This window comes from Rana temporaria, chromosome 7 (genome assembly GCF_905171775.1).
Source record: "Rana temporaria chromosome 7, aRanTem1.1, whole genome shotgun sequence".
Classification (NCBI taxonomy): Eukaryota; Metazoa; Chordata; class Amphibia; order Anura; family Ranidae; genus Rana; species Rana temporaria.
This window is the reverse complement of record NC_053495.1, coordinates 161,232,073-161,253,563: the sequence shown is the minus strand read 5'-3', so window position 1 is coordinate 161,253,563 and position 21,491 is coordinate 161,232,073. Positions and strand designations below refer to the sequence as shown.

The following is a 21,491-nucleotide window of genomic DNA, read 5'->3' as shown; positions in this document are numbered from 1 at the left end:
GTGGAAGATTGACTACAGTAAATATAAATCTACCTTTTTTATTTTATAGGTAATTTTTTGAATTAGTATTAGCCATTTATTCAAGGGAAGAAGCTTGGACAAGGTATGTGGACCATGCATTACAATACAAGGTCTGCTTTTACCATCCCTTGTACCTTTTCTCCATCTTCCTATTTTTTCTGTTATGTCCTAGTTTTGGTGTATTGGCTAACAAATTAAGAAATGGTATTTGATATTTTATCTGGTCACAAATGGTATTGTGTACTTCTGGTTTGTGTAAAACTGGGTTAAATATATGGAGACATGCAATTCTTTGGAATTCGATTTCCATTATCTAAGCTGCTATGTATATTAGCCAATGCTGTAAAAACCTACATATTCTATCTTCAAAGCTTTAGCCTAATGAAAAGAGATGAATTTCTGTGATCCTCATTTCTTTCATGCCAACATCTTCTATCAACCCTAGAATACAAGGATAAGATTAAATTGTTTTCAAGCTATTTTACACACCATCATTTCAAACCCTGTCTACTCTTTAGGGCCTGGTTTCAAGTCGGCATCGTCTCAGCATGTGTCAGCTGGCTGTGCAGAACTCAGACTGGATTCGGTAAGCAAAGATCATGTAATGAGGGAATTGGGACCTAGATATGTAGAGAGTACGATGAAGAGAGGTTGTTGTGTTTTGTCTTATACATTTATTGTTGTTTCATATTTACCTAATTCAGTGTTTCTCAATTCCAGTCCTCAGGCCCCCCCAACAGGTCAGGTTTTCAGGATTTCCCTCAGATGAAAAGGCTGTGGTGATTACTAAGGCAGTGAAACTGATCAAATCACCTGTGCAAAATAATGGAAATCCTGAAAACCTGACCTGCTGGGGGGGCCTGAGGACTGGAATTGAGAAACACTGACCTAATTTAAGCTTCTGACAGGTTTCTAGAGGATGACAGGTAATCTGTAGATGTAGCAATTCTAAAGAGAGTTTTTTTGTAGGTGTAAGCATTTTAGAGTAGAAGAGGCTATCTGTACGTGTAGGACTTCAGATAAATACAATAGATATAACTGAGTAGAGGGAAGGTCAAAAGGTACCACATCCCAAATATATAGAAAACTTGGTTACAGTAGATCCTGTAGTAATCCTGATTTTCATGGTGCCACCAATGAACTAACCAACTTAAAATGACAATCTTCTACATGTATCTACTGGATTGGCTTCATCTGGAAGTTTATAGTACCAGGGGCAAACTATTTAATTCTAATATAGTTATGCCCCTGGTACTATAAACTTCAACCAGGCAAAAAATGTAGAAGCAAGTACCCAAGGCAATTTAGCTCAAGGCCATTGACTTGGAATTGTATTGTTTACCGTGCTTTTCTATGTCTGGAAAATCCAGCTTTTATGTTAGATTTTTCCATTGGATGTAAAAAAAAACTATTGTCATTTTAACTTACGGTATGTAAATGTTTGGTTCATTGGTGGCACCTTGAAAACCCTTCTTCTACTATAGCCATCCTTCTTCTACTGTAACTTCAGAAATTCTAAAGTAGGATAGGCTATTTGTAGATATAGGAATTCTGGAAGAGGACAGATTATATACAGATACGGAAATTCTGGAAAAGAACAGGTTATTTTGGGTTACAAAATCTGGAGAAGGACAGGTTAGCTGTAGAGCAGAAATCCTTGAAGAGGACATGTTATATGCAAGTGGGCAGGGTCTACTTGCCCTGCAATCGGGGCTACCTTTCACACGGAGCACGCTCATCAATGCCTGGGACCAGGCGAAGACTGCGGTCATGTGAAGAATATAACATTAAGGCATTTCCCTAGAGATGAGCCTTTACACTGTGTGTAGTAATAATACAGAGTTCCTTGGATAAGTGCTGTCCCAGGTCACTGCACAGTGCACACTGTATCTGATGTATGTTGCATTAGGAGGGATATGCTGAGCCTGTACCCACTCCACCAGTCCAGCATATCTCTGTTACCTCACTCTCAGTAACAGAATGGGGTGCTGCCGAGCACTAACGTGCATGCTCGATATTCGCTCCTTCACTTCCTGTACCTATGTGACCAGGCAATAGATCTCCCTAAAGTGGGTTTGGTTCTGGTTGCTATTGGATACTGACCACTAAGGAGGGAGCCATACAATGACCCCCTTGCTGTCCATTATTAAGAATGTTCAATCCCTAACACTAACTTTAGTTGTGTGGCTGCCCAGGCATTCCTCTATGAGGTTGTAGTCCATGCTGTTATTTGGCTTGGATGTCCTCCAGAAACCCTTACCTTCAGTGGACTGTAAGGCGCAACAGTCCCAAAAACCCTAAGTCGAGCTGAGAGTGGGAACTCTTGCACCTCCAGCCTTCCCCTTTTTATACCAGCCATGGGCTGGCTGGGACCAAAAAGCCAGGGATCTGAGCACACATAACCCTTTCCCCTGGCATGGGCCAGCCGTTAAACTTACTAAAGCAGTCATATTACAACCTGCCTACATGCAGGTAGAGAAATTCTGGAGGAGGAGAGATTATTTTTAGTGCAGGAATTCTGGAAGAGGACAGGATATCTGTAGGTGCAGGAATTCTTGAACAGGACAATTATATGTAAGTAGAGGAATTCTGGAGTAGGACAGGTCATTTGTAAATACAAAAGTTCTAAAGGGGGTCAGAAATTCTTTAGGACAGATTATATCTAATGCAGAAATTCAAGAAGAGCACAAATTATATGTACAACGTAGGTACAGAAATTCTGGAGGAGGACAGGTTATATTTAGGTACAGGAATTCTGAAGGAGGAGGTTATACAGTATGTAAATACATGAGATCTAGAAGAGGACAGCAGGTTTTATGTAAATACAGGAGATCTGGGGGAGGACAGCAAGTTACATGTAAGTACAGGAATTCTGGAAGAGGACAGGTTAATTGTAGGTAAAGGAGTTCTGATAGAAGACAAAGGGGTTAATTTACTAAAACTGGAGAGTGCCAAATCTGGTAAAGCTGTGCATGGTAGCCAAACAGCTTCTAACTTCAACTTGTTCAATTAGGCTTTGACAAAAATACCTGGATGCGGATTGGTTTCTATCAAAGCTGCACCAGATTTTACACTCTCCAGTTCTAGTAAATCACCCCCCATATTATTCTAGCACAAAAATCCTGGAGAAAGATAGGTTATCTATAAGTGCAGGAATTCTGGAGGAAGATGTTTTATATGTAGTACAGGAAATTTAGAAGAGGATAGGTTCGCTATAGGTACAGGCATTCTGAAGGGTGACGGTCACTGACGGGTCGTCCTCTGTAGAAAAATAATTCTGGAGGATGATAGGTTATCTGTAGTACAAAAATTCTTGATGACAGGATATGTATATGTGAAGGCACTCTGGAGGCTCACAGGTTATTTTGTAATGCAGGGTAGACCCTTGGGAGTGCTACCAAGATACTTGGCAAACAACATGCAGTGTGTTGGAGCATCACAGAGACCTCATGAAGGTAAGGCACTCTCAGGATTCTTCAATATATCAAAAGCCAAGTTAAAAAAAGACTTCATGTATCAAGAATTAAAGTTAGTTTCTCTTAGCCAACAAACGGATCCCTTTAAAAGGTCTTCATTTGATAAATGGCTGTGGAGAATATCTGCAGTTCTGAGCATCAGGCCCAAAGTGAAAATAAGCAAAATATACAAAGTGAAAATGTCTTAGTAGCCAGTCGGTCTTCATCTTGTACTGGGCTGATAAGCATTGCTCTATAGCAGAAGTCTCCAAACTTTCTAAACAAAGGGCCGGTTTACTGTCCTTCAGACTTTAGGGGGGGTGGATTGTGGCCAGTGTGAGAGAAAATATCCTGGATTCAGTTGGAAACAACAATGCCACAGGCTTTGAGGTCAATGGGAGTATAGAAATTTACATAGTGCCATGATCGCTAGAAGGAATAGTGCCCCATCATTGCTATCATGTTGGAAGAATAGTAGATATGTGCATTCGTTTTCGTCCGAATGCATTTTCGGCTGAATTTCTGGTATTTTCGTTATCGTTTTAACAAACGAAAACAAACGAGCAGAATCCGTAACCCGAAAGATCCGACATAAATAAATGCTTTATTTTAGTTTTCGTTGCTACAACAGTTCGATATAGATAGGAGATTCCACCTGACACTGATAATAGTGATCTGTGTCTATCGAACCTGTGGTCGAATGTGTCTAGCCTTAAGTCTATTAGTCCAAGATTATTCTACATAGAGAGAAAAGATTCAACATTATATAGACAGTGTTGGGGTAGACCATTCGACATGAACGATGAAGATTCGACGAAGCAGTGAAAAACATACAAACTTTGAATCTGTCATTGAAGGCTTATGGTGTCTTTCGAAAGTTCTAAGAAGATTCAACAAGCAGCTAAACTGTACGACGCCGCAATCGTACATTTACGGGCAAATGCTCGGCCCATAGGCTATAGAAGAATTTGAATGTTGGTTGACTAGTAATAATAATTTATAAATATAATTATTACTAGTGTCTTACAACATTAGAATTCATCTATAGCTTGTAGGCGGAACATTCGATTGTACGATTGCGGCGTCGTACAGTTTAGCTGCTCCGTCGAATCTTCTTAGAACATTCGACAGACGCCATAAGCCTTCAATGACAGATTCAACCTTAATTCGGATTTTTGGACGAATGCATTTTTTTTTAAATGAAACTAAATAAATAAAAACGAATTTCAGGAGTAACTAAATAAATGTATTTTTCGGACGAAATTCCGAAACAAAATATTTCAGCATGCACATGTCTAAAGAACAGTGATCCATCATTGGTGTCAGTCTGGAATTATGCTCCACTCTTGGTGTCAGTGATTAAGAATAGTGCCCCAAGGGCTGAAGCAAGGAAGGGGCTGCATTTGGCCCATGGGCTGCAGTTTGGAGACCACTACTCTATAGTGAATAATTTTAATATTTGTATATATTATAGCAAGCTCTCAGGCAGTGCTAATGAGGCTATGATGAAACATTGACAACATTCATAAAAGTCTGTTATACATTAATAGTAGAAATGTTGCCCGTAACTGACTTAAAATCGAGGCGTCATCTTCATAGTATAGGCTAAAAAATATAGATTCACACTATCTTGATTTATAAACAAACCTCGTTAATGTATTTGGGAAAGTATAACCTTTATATTATTTTTCAGAGAGTAACTGGCTGTATCTTGTCTAATGTGAACACGCCTTCTGTCACACCTGTGATTGGACAGTCTCAGAACCAATCAACACAACCTGTCTACCAGAACAATAATCTCACCAACAAGCCCACTGCAGGTAAGTGCATGCTAAGCATTTTCATGCTGGGCCCAATGTACTAAAGTTTTTAACAGAAGAACAGCCTGATGCACAAAAAATTGAAATAAGAACTGACTGGTTGCAGTATGCAATTATTATTAATTATCCTTTTTTATATATATATATATATATATATATATATATATATATATATAAATAAATATATATATATATATATATATATATATATATATATATATATATATATATATATCAGGATCATACTCAGTAGCTGTATAGCAATTGTGGAAATCTTGAAACACACCCTTTCTGTAAAAAACGACGGGAGAACCAAAAACATACACGCTTGCTGTGAAGTATTATTCTTTCATGATTCTTTGCCATGCCGCCTCCTGTTCTTGTGGACAAGGTTACACAGTTGGCTCAAAGAAAGGTTGTTGTATGATACAGAGAACATAGCTGGCTATAACTGCAAGATCAGTTTTAGGGGCATCCAGAAATATAGATTACTAAGTACCCTGAGGTATATTACTTTGCAATAGATTAAATTTGTATAAACAATTTTTTTTTTTTTGCCTAAAATCGGACATAAACTGAACTGACATGAAAGGAACTGAGATCAAAGGACCACATCAGTTTACATCTGTTTATGCCTTAAAAAATAGAAAGTAGGTGTAAATGGACTTAAATCTGGTTGCCCATGTCACATCGCGGTTCAGTCTGGATCTATCTGAAACACTGATAGATCCAGTCTGAATGCCCATCTGAAAACGCCCTTCAACAGTTAGTTTTTAGCAAAAAATGGGACTGTATTGATGATGTCCATGTGAAAGGACCCTAAGATAATTTAACCCTATGTTGGGGCAGTGCCAGGACAAGGACCTTTAGCACCCATGGCAAAAAAGCCAAAGTGGACAGTACAAAAGTTGTGAACTACTGTACTTTAGCAACACTGATTGCAGGTCTAGCGCTTTTTGTACCCTCTACCTCTAAAGCGCTCAGGGTGGCTGTCTCTTCTGCCTACCCTTCGGCCTGACCGCATTTGTGGATGTTATTATTCCCACTGTTAATTTCATAGAGGGGGAAAAAAAATTCACTGACGAAATCAACACTATTTTAGTTGACTAAAATATGACTAAAACAATTCAGATAACTCAAGTACAAGTAAAACTAAAATGGCATTTTAGTCAAAAAACTATGACTAAAACGAAACCACAAATTGATGTTAAAATTAAAGTGATTGTAAAGTCTTGTTTGTTATTTTTATAGAAAAAAAAAAAAAGTTATACTTACCACCTCTGTGCAGTGGATTTGCACAGAGTAGTGGACAGCGATGATCCTCAGGTAAGTATTAGGGGGGCTGAGAGGGGGCTGCTGCACACAGAAGGCTTTTTATCTTAATGCATAGGATGCATTAAGGTGAAAAAACATGAAGTTTTACAACCCCTTTAAGTAGTGTTTAAATATATATATTTTTTTTGTTTTATTACTATCTGATGTGTATCTCTAAATAGGCTAGAGGTGTCAAACTAAATACCTTTTACTGCACTTTCCAGTTCAGTAAATTACAGGTCATGTCAAAAATAATAATTTTTTATTTGCCTTGATCATACCAGGTGTACAGTGTTAATGTGCTTTAAAACAATAGTATTTGTTGCATTTTTGCTCCATTCAAATGCATCTTACTGTTCAAATTAGCTGAATAAGGTCGTTCTAATAAAAAAAAATTGCCTAAAATACATTGTAAACACACAAGCTCATAGAAAGAACAGATATCTAATGCCATAAAAACTCTTACTATATCATTTGTTGGTTTCTTTTCTTAGTAAGGTTTCTGGGGAAAGTTGGTGAAGGACTGAGTCGCATGTGTTGTGTCCGCCCCAATCTGCAGCGTGTTACATTTGTAGGTAAGTATCTCCATTTCACACAATCAAATATGCAACTGATTCTATCATTTCACAATGTAAGGGTATTTTGTATGAATGTATTTGTTTTTAAAATACCTCACTTCATATCCATGTTGTAGTATCTAAATGTGGCCTATAGAGTTCACTGCTGTAACAGATACACATTTGTAAATTAAAAGAAGCAAAGTTTTTTTTTCCCAGCATCATACTCACCTAGGTGGATGTAGCATTGGTCCGTTGCTGCATCTGTCCCCCGGCGCCACTATACTGAGAACCGAGCAATCGAACACTACCAATCGCTCGGTTCTGACAGTTCCCCCGAGCAGAGAGCTCTCTGTCGCTGCTCTCTGCTCTGCCCCCTCCTCAGTCATTGGCGTACTGGGCTGTGGAGGGGGTGAAGCGGCTGTCTCAGGCTCTCAGCGCCTTGCTGAGAGGCTGAGCGGGGTTTCAGTCCAGGCACCTGGCAGATCCAAATTGTATTGTTATGATGACGTGGTGCCTGGACTGACAGCAGTGACGTCAGCCGAGAGTGGACTTCAGTCCACTGTCTGCTGAAAATGGGTCACAGGAGTGCAAAACAAATTACACTCCTGTGATCCATAGGAGGACAGCCAAACAAGCTTTGGCTATACGTCTCCTTTAAATGTGCCAGTAGACTGTACCACAAAGAATTGTTTATTAAGGAAGAAATTTTGGTGTAAACTTAAATGGGCAGAGAGGTCCCTGAGAACATTAGTAAGAAAATATCAACCTTTACTTGCATGGTGCACAGATGCAAATGATGGTCAAAAAAAGATTAAGGGTGTATTTGCTCCAGGACCCCCGAGATGGGGCTTACCAAAATACTAGCAAGTAATGGATAATTTATTGGGAGTCTGTGAAGGTACTCAAATCTCAACACCTTGGAACTCTAGAAAGCAAATATACTGTGGGATTGATTTACTGAATCTTGAGAGTGCAAAATCTGATGCAGCTGGGCATGGTAGCCAATCAGGTTCTAAATTCAACTTGTTCAATTAAGCTTTGACAATAAAAACTGGAAGCTGATCGGTTTCTATGTAGAGCTGCACTACAGGGTGGGCCATTTATATGGATACACCTTAATAAAATGGGAATGGTTGGTGATATTAACGTCCTGTTTGTGGCACATTACTATATGTGAGGGGGGAAACTTTTCAAGATGGGTGGTGACCATGGTGGCCATTTTGAAGTCGGCCATTTTGAATCCAACTTTTGTTTTTTCAATAGGAAGAGGGTCATGTGACACATCAAACTTATTGGTAATTTCACAAGAAAAACAATGGTGTGCTTGGTTTTAACATAACTTTATTCTTTCATGAGTTATTTTCAAGTTTCTGACCACTTATAAAATGTGTTCAATGTGCTCTCCAGTGACATGCGGCGAGTGCTACGCTGTGGGCTCTTGCTGAATGAAGCTAGGACAGCCACTGATGTTTCTTCATTAGACCCCTTTCACACTGGATACGCCTATAGCGGAGCCTTAAAATTGCGTTAAAATTAGCAGTGTTTTACCGCGATTTTAACGCTTCGCTATAGGCATATCCAGTGCGAAAGGGGTCTAATGAAGAAACATCAGTGGCTGTCCTAGCTTCATTCAGCAAGAGCCCACAGCGTAGCACTCGCTGCATGTCACCGGAGAGCACATTGAACACATTTTATAAGTGGCCAGAAACTTGTAAATAACTCATGAAAGAATAAAGTTACGTTAAAATTAAGCACACCATTGTTTTTCTTGTGAAATTCCCAATAAGTTTGATGTGTCACATGACCCTCTTCCTATTGAAAAAACAAAAGATGGCCGACTTCAAAATGGCCGCCATGGTCACCACCCATCTTGAAAAGTTTCCCCCCTCACATATACTAATGTGCCACAAACAGGAAGTTAATATCACCAACCATTCCCATTTTATTAAGGTGTATCCATATAAATGGCCCACCCTGTAGATTAAGGAATGCTGCCAATAAAGGAATATGAAGATGAATGTTGAATTTCTACATAATGGATTTGAAACTAGAGTACAGATAAAGAATGATGACTTTTGACCATCTTTGAATTATTGCATACTAGTTTTCAAACACAGCCAGGCAACTAGCATTTTCAGAAAGAGGTGGGCAGTGGCAGTTTCCCTATTTTTTTTTTTTTTTTAGGCTTCATGTACATGGGACGTTGTTCAACCTAGCATGTCATGATCCTATGGGGTTAAAATGACCACACCAACCAAGAAGATACTGGCTGGAAAAAGCGCCCAGAGGCGATTCAGTTTGCATGCGTTGCGCTATACAAGTCATTCATTCAACCTCTCCTGAACGATTTAACTTGACAGAAACCAGTGTCTAAAAATGGCCATTTAGCCACGTTTACATGACACGTCTAGAAGCATTTTTTTTGTTAAAATGTGTCTGTAAACGAAACGCTGCTAAACGCGAATAGCTGCGTTTTTCCACGTTTGGTGCTTGAAATGTCTCTAAACACAGCTTCTGAACGCATTTTTTTGGGTTCCAGAAAAAGCCTCTAAACTCGACTGCCTAGAAATTACTATAAACGAGCCTGTGTACATGTACTGATAAGGTGACGCAGAGGAGAGTTCAGGAGCAGTTGAAAAAAATGCCCAACTGCTCCTAAACATCTGTTTACCAGCAGCAGTGTACATGAGGCCGTAATGACAGAATTTACTTTGGCTGTCCTTGTGCAAATTAACGTTACAGTACAATGTCTAAATTATATTTTAGGTGTACAATTAACGATACTCCATAATTTCAGCTGCTTGGATGGATGGCCCGGTCAGCACCAACCAGTTCTATAGAAATCGATATAATCGATAATCGAGCCGGGTCGAAAAGCTATTTGATGTACAGCTGTCTTAATAGAATAAATGGCAGGGAAGATTCCACCATCCATGTTTTTTTTCCCTTTTTTGAGTACACTTATTTTCTTTGTTGATTTCCCTTTATTCAGACCAAATGATGAATGAGGGAAATTTTCAGGTGGGCAAAAAGTCTGCATAACCCCCATCTTCACCAGGAACATCTGCAGCCCTCCATCTAAAATTGGAGCCCTGAGCCTCCTCTGTCATCTTCTTTGTACTGAAAAGAAAGACCGACTCCAGACCTGCCTGGCAGCTGCCAGATCTTCAGGGGAGAGAGACTACAGTAGTAGCTGACACTTTGAATGACTTTTGAATGACAGTGTGCTGGAGGCAAGCCCGTTATTCATAAAAACACAATGACACAAGCTAGCTACAACTTTTGTCTCTCTCCCCTGAACAGCTGGCAGGACTGGACTCGGTTATCTGAGAGAGAGAATAGTAGTAGCTGGCTTGTGTTTTTGGGAATGATGATGCTTCTTTCCAGTGCACCGTAATTCACAACAGCACACTACTGTGGTCTCTCTTCCCTGAATGGCTGGTGGCTGAATCTGGGTTCCTTTTTTCCCTTTCAGAACCATGAAGTGTTTAAAGTACAAATAAGGTAGCAGATGGGGCATAGGACTGCAAGATTGCATGTAAGGCTGCAAAACAAAATGGGGAAGGTTGCTTTAGCGCTGGGTGCTTGGGAATGCTGAGTGCTTGGAAATGCTGATAAATTAGGCTTAAACCTAAAATCGGTCTACAGCAAGCCCAGACTTAAAAGAAATGTAATTTTTTTCTAAAATCACTCGATGAATCTGAACAGGACTTAGTGCTATGTGCAGCGGGTCCCCTTGGGGGTTCAAAAATGTTTTTCAATTTCTGGCAGTACTTCATCTTTAAAAAGGAAAAGACAAAATGCAAACTGAACATTTTCTCTTTCTAGTGGCTAATAGCTAAATTTAATACAGTAACAGAAGTACGAAAGTCACATAAAAATTACATCAAGCTAAAAGCACTGCAATATTACCTCAAAATATATATTAACTGAAAGTGCATTTCATTTTCCCTTTGAACACTAAATACATTTTGCTTAATCTTGAATTTATTTCTCAATTTTTTTTTTAAATATATAAAATGTTAGACATGTGAAATTTGCTCACAAAGTCAAATTTGTTTAACCCGTAGATAATACATTAAAAAAAAAAGCTGATAGAGAGTCATCTTTTTACTTGTATCATATGTATCATATGTTGGTCATGGTCTCAGAATTTAAGCCTGGGTAGGTGAAAGTGTAGGAGAACAAAAAAAAAAGGTCTAAACACAAACTATTCCAACTGTGTCTTTTTTGTTTGTTTAAATATCCATAAAAATGTTCCAACTCATTTAGAAGGTTAAAATGGCCTCTTCTCCATTGTTTATGTATTAGAGCCAGTTCTCACCATATGCAGTACAGTACATTTTTTTTCTGCATCAAATAACGTATGGAAACTACCGTATTTTACGGCGTATAAGACGACTTTCTGGATGCAAAAAAATGCATCCAAAGTCGGGGGTCGTCTTATACGCCGGGTACGGTCTCCGTGCTCCTGCGAGCGTCAATGATTTAAAAGACGCTCCTTCTCCTCAGAGTGTTCTGTGATAGGAGGAACACAAATCTTCCCAGCAGCGCCTCTGTTCTGTGTTCCTCCTATCAGATGCCTTCTCATCCTCGGACGAGATGAGAAGACGTCCGTGATAGGCAGAACACAGAACAGAGGCGCTGCTGGGAAAATTTGTGTTCCGCCTAACACAGGACAGTCTGAGGAGAAGGCGCGTCTTTTAAATCATTGACGCTCGCAGCACAGAGACTGTCACCGCCTGCTATTCAGAAAAAAAGTGAGTAAATGCACCGTTTGCAGTGATGGCACAGAGAGGGGGCAAGTGATGGCACAGAGAGGGGGCAAGTGATGGCACAGAGAGGGGGCAAGTGATGGCACAGAGAGGGGGCAAGTGATGGCACAGTGAGGGGCAAGTGATGGCACAGTGGGGGCATGTAATGTAATGGCACAGTGAGGCATGTAATGTAATGTAATGGCACAGTGAGTTTTAAAAAAGCCTGTTTCTGTCAGCGGTTCTGGCTACCCCTCAGCTTCCAGAAAGACTAGTAAGAAGGGGGAAGTCTTATACAGTGAGTATATCCCAAAACCAACATTTTTCCTGGAAAATTAGGGGGTCGTCTTATACGCCGGAAAATACGGTAGGTTATATGGTTTTCAACGGCATAGTTCACACCAGTGCTTGCAGTTCCAGTGTGTTCCTGTTCCAGAAATAAAAAATTGAATATGCTGTATTTATACTGCACTGGACTGTCCTGGAATGTCTTTATTTAAAGTTAAGAAAAAAAGGGGGAAAAAATGCAATGGACTGCATCAAAAATGCACTGGAACGCATCAAAAACATGCCAAAAATGCGCATGCAGAAAAGCATCTGAAACACATCCGGTCTGCGTTTCTATGGTGTGAACTGCCCATCAGCCAACCTGACAGGCACTGCTAGCAAAAAAATGCTTCTAATGTGTAAATGTCATCATGGTTGTAGGGGTGAATAGTCTCTGTTGACTTATCCTGTGGTTAATTTACTAGCAACCAATCATAGGCGTGCATACAGACTGTGCCAGGTTTGCCTGGGCACACCCTATGTAATCCCTCATGCGCATTAGCATTATCGCTCTGTGTGTCAGCGGGAAAAGACCTCCCTCTTACTGGCTCTGTCATAAGAGAAGTGTTTACGCACTTCTCTTTTACTGTGCCGGCAGGAAGATCAATGTACCGGGTCAAATATATGTAGACATACACACATAGGTTTGAGCTTTAGGGTGCACACCCTAATTCAATAGGCTGTGCACCCCTAGGCTACCAATGTCATCCATCTGAGGGGGTACACTTTCTTTGTGAGCAGCCCTGATTGAAGGTCTAATTCTTGAAAGGTGAATTTGCCAAATTTGCCAAAACTTGTATCCACTCGAATTTGACGCAGTCTACAAACACGGCCACATTTTGAATACATAGCTGCACATGTAGGATGCTGCTGCCCAATTATAGACATGTTCACAACCTGTATGATTGATCAATTTGTTGATTGATTGATGTATTGATTTATTGCAGATGAGAATGCTAATTTGGGCACGGTGATGAGGTATGAAGAAATAGGTAAGTGCCATCATCAAGAGGCAGTGTTGCGGTAACAGTAGTATTCTACTTTGATTTTGTCCTCTTGCTCACATACTTACTGTCCTTCCTACCCAGAGCTACGGATCTTGCTCCTGTGTGGTAGTGACCTGCTTGAGTCATTTTGTATCCCTGGCCTCTGGAATGAGTCGGATGTGAGTATTGTTCCTTTTGTTGTCAGGGTTCCCTTCTATTATCATTCTTCTCCCTGGTGTGACTGACATCCTAAGTTGTGTCATGTGTCTGCTTCACCCTATTTGTTCCTCATGGCAGTCTGTTTTTCTTCCTGCAGATGGAGGTGATCGTGGGTGACTTTGGCATTGTGGTCGTGCCACGTGATGCAACAGACACTGAGCAAATCATGAATCACTCGTCTCTGCTCCGTAAATACAAGGTGTGTTCTTACTTTATCAGGTAACTGAGGTGAGACATTCATTGATAACCAGACTGAGCCTTCAGGCAACGATGAACAGTTACAAAGCAGTGATTTTTTTCACAAAAATGTATTTATTATTAGAAACTTCGCTGGAAAACAGGAGCGGCCCATGCAAATTAACACTGCCTTTTTGGGGTTGTGCTCAGTAAATTTCTGATGATATTATACAGTATTTCTCTACAATCCCTGTAAACGCCTAAAAACATAAACCCATCTGACAAAGGATATAATTGCCAGAATATTTATCTGGTCTTCTTGACAATGTTTTAGCTCTAATAAAAATGTAGGTATATAAAAAAAATGTACGAGAAAATGTTTATTAGAAAACTTTTACATGTAACAACATACATGAAAAACAATAATAAACATATATGTACCATCCATAGACCATTGCAATACATCCAGCAATATCATTTGCACTATGCAACAAAATATACAAAAATGGAATGCAGATCAAATGTATACTCCTCCTCCATAAAATAAGTAGTGGGAGCCTCTGTATATCGTCCTGATTTGTCCTCTGGTGAAAACTGTGAGGGATCTGAAAGTAAAGCAGCAGGGTACAAAATGAATTTTACACAGGGAGTTCCCCAGTGATACCTAGCCTCCCGACTACCAAGTCCAGTGGACAAAGCCCAGAGGTATCTAACCAGGCCAGTCAAAGTTTTTTCTTAGATGGGCAGCCCCTATGTTGGTAAATAATATGTTCCAGATGTAAAGTGTCACCAAACTGTCATTAATGTTGGGCAGTATATCAGACGTCCAATGGCAAAGAATGAGTCTGTGAGCCTGAAATAGCGCCTGCAAAATGGCCTCTTTTGTGAAATCCTGGAGATCTAGGGAGTCTAAGATACCGAGAAGACATTGTTTAGGATCTATCAATAGGGTAACGGTAAACACACTATTCAAAGTATTAACCACCCCAGTCCAACACAAATGCAATTTGGGATAATGCCATAAGAGGTGAATGAGATCCCCATGCTCCCTTTGGCACCTTCTACATGTGGGTTCCCAGAGAATACCCATTTTAAAAAGCCTAGATACTGTAGTGTGTAATGGGCCAGAAACAAATTTGTGTCCCACTCATTCCCAGACAGGGTTCCAACATCATTTTCCCACTTCCCCGTCGCACCAGTGGGGAACCTCTCCAGATAAAAAGATATCACCAGTTTTATATCATTTTTAAATTTACAACTGTGTGTGTTAACCTAGGATTCTCTATTCATTCAGAATAACATCCTTGTGATTAAAGATGATACCAACCATCCTATGTCCCACGTGAGCTCCACTAAAAGCAGGTAAGGGACAGTACTGTGATCATTTATGTATACTGTATGTATATGTTTTCCTGTAGCTAGAAATATATATATTTTTAGAAAATGTTTGAAGTATTATTTTCTGGTTGTATAATTCGGCTCCATTTTCAGATTGCATATCTGAAAGCTGTGTGGTGCTGTCTTTTTACCAACTTATAGTGCTCTGGGGATCTTTTGTCATGTATATAATGTTATTTAAAAGTGTAAAAAAAACACCCAAAAAACAATAGTAGATTATTTTAAACACAGCACTGTTATATAGAAACTATAGCTGGCTGTAAAAAACAGAGAGATATGCACATCATCTTAGTGCATATGTCTGCAGTTTTATGTTGCCCAAGCATGCTTTGTTCAGCTTTACTTCTATACATGATTCAACTTGGACCCTGGTGTTGCCCTAGAGCAGAGATATGCAATTAGCGGACGACCAGCTGTTGCATAAACTATAAGTCCCATAGGGCATAGCAAGGCTCTGACAGCCACAAGCATGACACCCAGAGGCAGAGGCATGATGGGACTTGTAGTTTTGCAACAACTGGAGGTCCGCTAATTGTATATCCCTGCTCTAGAGCAGGGGTCTCCAAACTTTCTAAGCAAAGGGCCAGTTTACTGTCCTTTTAGATTTTAGGGGGGCCAGACTGTGGCCAGCGGGAATAGATTTTTTTCCTGCCATTAGTGGGAGTAAACAGTGCCCCATCATTGGTATTAGGGGGAGGAATAGTGCACCATTGTTGGTGTCTGTGGGGAGAAATAGGACCTCATTGTTGATATCAGTGGCAAGAATTATGCCCTATTGTTGGTGTTAGCGGAATGGTGTCTCATATTAGTGGGATAAATAGTGCCCCAAGGGCCGGATAAAGGCAACCTAAGGGCCGCATCTGGCCCCCGGGCCGCAGTTTGGAGACCCTTGCTCTAGAGGATTAATCAATGGAGTATAGGTAGTGTTTTTCTCCAAGATAAGTAAGCTGAGGGTGATTAAGGACTTTGAAATTAGTAAGAATTGGGTGGTGTCCTTCTAATCCTTACAGGTACCTCAAAAAAGCTTGGGTTCCCTGGAAATCCCATTCTTACACTTCGTTTACTATTTTTATTATTATTGCTGAAATTATTTTTAATCAATAAAGGCAATTAATTAATTGGTGCAAAATAGAACAGTCTTCCGTCCACACCTCTATATGGCTGGAAAGAAATCTACCGGGTTTGAAACATGGGCAATGACCGCTGATTTTGAAAGCGTATGTTTAAAAAAAGTCACTTTGGTCCCCGCTTTTCTACTTGCTGAATTGCCCACCAGAACAAGCATGAGCATATTAGGTGCCCAAACACTTTACCAGCTGGACCGGTGACTTTTCAAAAAGTGAAACAAGGAAACTGTTGACTGCCCTGGAGTCTGCATCTTCAAAAGCAAGCAAGCAGTGGCAGTTCCTCTTATTTTCCTTTGGACAACACTTGTTTAATGGTAGATTTAGAAGGGTATGTTATACCCTATCAATAGTGTGGACTTTTGGTAAGAGGACAGTGTCAACAATACACTTATATGTTCTGTAAAAGTTACTTTATTTTTTAAATGCGAATTCAAATGACATGAGCTGATGAGATCTTTGTTTTTCCTCAGACTGGCCTTGCAGCATGGAGATGGACATGTGGTGGATTACCTAACACAACCCGTCATTGACTATGTCCTGAAAAGTCAGCTTTATATCAATACATCCGGTTGACTTTGTGTGTTCCAGCACGGGGCGTAGCTATCTGCTACCTTCATCATCACAATAAAATGTGTTATTACTCACTACTCACCACAATCTCCTCACAGATCATAATATCTCGGTTACCCCACTCATTACAGCCCTACTCACCTCTCTGCCTTACTCATTTTCTTAAAGGGTACCTGTCACCTTATTTTTATGGAGGCAGCCATCTGTTTCTGGGACCAACATTTCAAAGAATGCAGCTTCCTGGTTCACTTCCTGGTTCACTAGTAGCTTGTGACATTACCATGACAGAAGGTTCAAAGTGCTAAAGTAATGTCCCTGGTTCCTAGTGAATGTATACACTGAATATTGGTTCAGTCTACAGAATGGCTTTCATCACTGAATATGAGTGACTGATATACTTTAAGACATTCTCACTTCAAAGCCCAAGGTGAGAGAGCACTCGCTGTACTAGTGAAAAGAGTGCTTGCGGTAGTGTTGTTTTCTGGAGTGTTTAAGCATAAAAGCTGTTGTATACCGACTCTTCTGGGGGAGGGGGGGGTTTTGGGGATATCAGTTAACCCATTGGGTGCCTTGCACATCATGCTACACTAAATGGGTATTTATTCATTCCCCACCTACTATTTCGTTATTTTGATGAGGGTGTTATTTATAAATCATGTATTAATATTTAGCAATTCACAGTACCTCTTTTTCAACTGGGATAAAGACCTCATCCCTGTCTTCTCTCCATCTCAATTTTTAGAGGGTAGTGGTTATCAGGAACTAGGAAACATTTCTGCATCACTTACATAAGCATTGTGCACACAGTTAGCATGCCTTGCTGTGCTTCTATCTTCATGGCGTTATCATACTCTTTATTAAACTTCCAGGAGGACAAGGCATGTGTTTATCCACAGTCTTACTTAAAAGCAAGGGTGTAGCTTTCAGAATGACTCCTTCCTAATTAAACAAATGAACAATATATTTCCTCAATCAAAAAATGCTTATTAAACCAACACGTCAGCATGGGGCTCAGTAATGGGGGCAACATATGGCCCCTTAGTTTTAAGCATTTCTGCTTTAAAGAAAATTTCTACTTAAACTATGAATTTATTAGTTATGATTAATATATTTAGGAGGAGGCAAACACTGACCAAACACAGTTTAAGTTTAATTGTGAATTTTACTGCCAAATATGTAATGTAAAGTAGAGATAGTGGGGTTGATTTACTAAATAGACTGTGCACTTTTGCAAGTGCAGTTTCACTAATTTTCCCCAGAGCTTAGTGAATGTGGTGAAGCTCTGCTGATTTCCATCATCTAATTATGTTCAAGCAAAATTGCTCCCCTTTTTTTTGTGCTTGCACCCGATTGTGAAAGCTTTACCACATTCACTAAACTCTGGGGAAAGTGAGTGCAGTCTATTTGCCTTTAGTAAATCAACCCCAGTGAATATTTGTATATCTGCACCACTGACCTGTAAGAAGTGTAGTAGTGTGAAAATAAAACACCCAGATGAAGCTGCTTAGTTGTACACTTATTAGGCAGAAGCAGGAGATGGGCACTTATAATTTCTTTGTTTTCGTCATTGCTATAAGGGAATAACCAGTGTTCACTTATAAGTATCTAAGCTGATGTAGGTGTCTAATATTTATATTGTCCTACTGCTTTCTGCCAAATTAGTTATTTAATATTGGAGCACCTATTACATACCTATTAAATTTGATGCATTGTTCAATGAAAATCATACAATGCACAGATAGCTTTAGGACCAGGTTACGTGTCAATTAGCTTTGTAATATCTGCACAGATTCAGGGCCTCATTTTATGCCCTCTCTGCGCCGAAAGCTCACTCTTGTCCGGTTCTGTCAGGTTAAAGCAGTAGGTAAGGTGAAGTGACCACTCTTGGAACAGAGCTTCAAAGTTATAGATTCAAAACTTTGAGTTAAGTCTACCCCCATTACCTATCCTCCAACATAAAATCAGAAGCTTTAGTCAGACATTTTCTTTAATGAAGTATATTTTCACAGGCTTTTTTCAATTTTGTAAAGCATCTATAATACAATCTTAGTAGTTTTTGCTGTGCTTGCCTCAGCTCATTAACTCCAGCTTTTGACGGTAAGCTCAATAACCAGGTAACTAGCATTTGCAAAAGGTCAGCAATGGCAACCTCCATGTTTCTCTCATGACAGGTTTCCTTTAAACCTGTCTGTGCAGTTTAATGTATCTCTTTTTGACTCCTGGTGTTCATGTTCAGTTGCAAAGCACCACATAAACTATACCTGATTCCATAATATCTGCTTTAAAATGCAAGAATTAAATTTTATATGAAGCTTGCTCATTGATAACCATGCTTCCATCAATCCATTATGCCATGCTACCTTGGCTTTCCGTATAGCATGTGACATTCTTATAGCAAAGATTTTATTGTATTAAAATTCACATTCGTCATTCTGTACATAACGTAAAGGTTGTGCCATGGCAAAAAAAAGGAGGAGAGGAGTTTGTTGGATAAATCCCCCAGTGACTAAAGCAGCTGTGAAGACAAGTAGTGTTGCACCAGTTTAAGCTGTTCCGCTAACCACTCTGTAGAGATGTAGCTTTTTAAGAAAAAATAAATAAAAAAAAAAGTCATCTTGATAGCAAGATAGTCTATTTTTCAAGTCCTATAGATCATATGGTGGGCAGAAGACACAAACAATGAAAATCAAAGAAAGACAAATTGCGTTATCAACGTTTTTTTTCCTGGGCTGATACCTTATATAGACATTGTGCCAGGTCTCCATTTTTCTAGGCGCTAATAATATCAAACAAGCATGCATGTGCTTTTCCACCCCAAACAAATATACAATTTTCAGTCATATCGATAGGTTGAAATATAGTGAACAGTAATCATTGCTCCAAGAGTAAGCAACCTGTGGGCAATTTGAGCTGATAAAGAGATTTAGGCAATTAAAATAATATGCAAATCTTGACTTTTCCTGTTAAAGTTAATCTTACGCACACCCCTGTCATCTGATGTATTAAAGAACAAATTGTGGTGCTTGGAAGAAACTTGCATATTTAGTTGCCTGCATCTGTGAACCTAATAATTGTTTTGACATGGCGTTTTACTAAAGGTAACAGCATTTAAAGAGACTACCACTTTGCCTATTCAGTGTCTCTTGATAGCTGACCCCAAGTAGAGTATATTCACCCATCCTTGCTCCCTTGCCGAATACCCCTGTTAAAATCTTCACTCCGTTGCTATCCCAAAGCAGGGTACGAGAAGCAATGTGACCTCCCCCATGTGTCTAAGCAGCCAATGACCAGCCCTAAACACTACATGGTGTCATCCACCTGGGTAAGCTGCGACACCATCTGACACCGGGGTTTACTTGATGGATTCCTGCAGAAGGCAGGCATGGCAGTAATGAGGATTGATGAGTATACCTTGTTGTGGGGCTATCAGGAAACACTTATTTTCCCCTGAATGGGCAGGTTACAGTCTCCCTTTAATGCATCTTCAGCAAATATTCAATTTGAACTGTCCAGTTAACTTAAACCTTTAAATTATGCATCATATATCTTTAAAGTTCACTAACTAATTAATTGACCTGAAACCCTATTAATAACTTTTGTTAACACCAGTCTATATAATGTAATATTTCTGGCCTACTTACAGAAGGCAACCTTAGGACTAGCAGTCTCTTAGCGCAGTATATGAAAAGCATCTGGGCAACATCAGAAGAAACCACTTTGTGTTAAGAGATGAGATTACATCAAACACGTAACAATGTTAATATAACATAGTGCTGGGTCTTTGCTGATTAGGAGGGGTTGAGTAAACCATTCCTAGACTAGTGTATTGGGTTTTGTTCATTCTGTTGTTGCTGTTTTACCAATAAAGATTTTGCTTTGCTAGAAAATGGCTGTGTCAGGCATGAATGTCACCAGGAAATAAAGTAGTAACGTTTAATGATATATTTATTAATAAATAAATACAAAAGGTACAAAGACAAAATATGGCACAGTTTTTAAGACAGACACGTTTCATGGTTCCTATTTAGCACCCGTCAGCCGGTCACAAGAATGTCCAAAATTAAGTTCTTTTTTTTGCATACATCATGCAGATCTTACGCATGGCACCGGTAAATGTGAATAATTATCGGGTTTGCGGAGTCTATTCTGTCCTTTTTGATTTCAGGGTCTTTCAATAGGAGCTGTATTGTAGCACCCCGGTGGAAGGCTGTTTTTGATATCCCTCAGGTTTTGGATGTCAATCATCGTTTGCTGGATCTCTTCATCCAGACTTAGAATCCTCTGTTTTTGAAATTTAAATGACAACTCAAGCTCTTGTAAAGCCGGCCTGAGGCGCTGAGTGACCTGTTTCCGAGCCGTCTCCATGCTGCTTCCTAGAGCTTGTAACGCCTCTTCATTTCCTTCGATGGGTTGGTCTGCATAGAACACAGTGATCGTTTAGTCATACAGTTAAAGCATTCTAACATTTGCTATTAATATACACAGTCAATTAAAAAAAAGATAAAGGATGGTGGCTAGTGCAGTTATATTTTGTACTAGTGTAATGCCCTCTACACACAATCGGAAATTCCGACAGCAAATGTCCTATGTGAGCTTTTGAACGGAAATGTGTATGTGTATGCTCCATCGGACTTTTGCTGTCAGAATTTCCGCCAACAAAAGTTTGAGAGCTGGTTCTCAAACTTTCAGACGGAAAAAATTCCTATCGGAAAATCCAATGGTCTGTAGCAATTCCGACGCATGCTCGAAAACAATTTGACGCA

At 39.6% G+C, this 21,491-nt stretch overlaps 2 protein-coding genes across 2 annotated transcripts in view; one reads left to right on the top strand and one right to left on the bottom strand.

Annotated features, from left to right (window-relative positions):
* The window catches only part of NMNAT2 (nicotinamide nucleotide adenylyltransferase 2), a 68,487-nt gene extending 47,872 nt beyond the window's left edge, over positions 1-20,615 (top strand). The window contains exons 3-11 of the mRNA XM_040360322.1: positions 540-607; positions 3,398-3,476; positions 5,170-5,296; positions 7,105-7,185; positions 13,199-13,243; positions 13,340-13,416; positions 13,554-13,655; positions 14,928-14,995; positions 16,629-20,615. Coding sequence (XP_040216256.1) covers positions 540-607; positions 3,398-3,476; positions 5,170-5,296; positions 7,105-7,185; positions 13,199-13,243; positions 13,340-13,416; positions 13,554-13,655; positions 14,928-14,995; positions 16,629-16,731 — 750 coding nt within the window. The 3' untranslated portion in view covers positions 16,732-20,615. The remainder of the gene's footprint in view (positions 1-539; positions 608-3,397; positions 3,477-5,169; positions 5,297-7,104; positions 7,186-13,198; positions 13,244-13,339; positions 13,417-13,553; positions 13,656-14,927; positions 14,996-16,628) is intronic.
* A 40-nt stretch (positions 20,616-20,655) lies between these two features.
* The window catches only part of LAMC2 (laminin subunit gamma 2), a 76,582-nt gene continuing 75,746 nt past the window's right edge, over positions 20,656-21,491 (bottom strand). Inside the window, exon 23 of the mRNA XM_040360321.1 lies at positions 20,656-21,143. Coding sequence (XP_040216255.1) covers positions 20,890-21,143 — 254 coding nt within the window. The 3' untranslated portion in view covers positions 20,656-20,889. The remainder of the gene's footprint in view (positions 21,144-21,491) is intronic.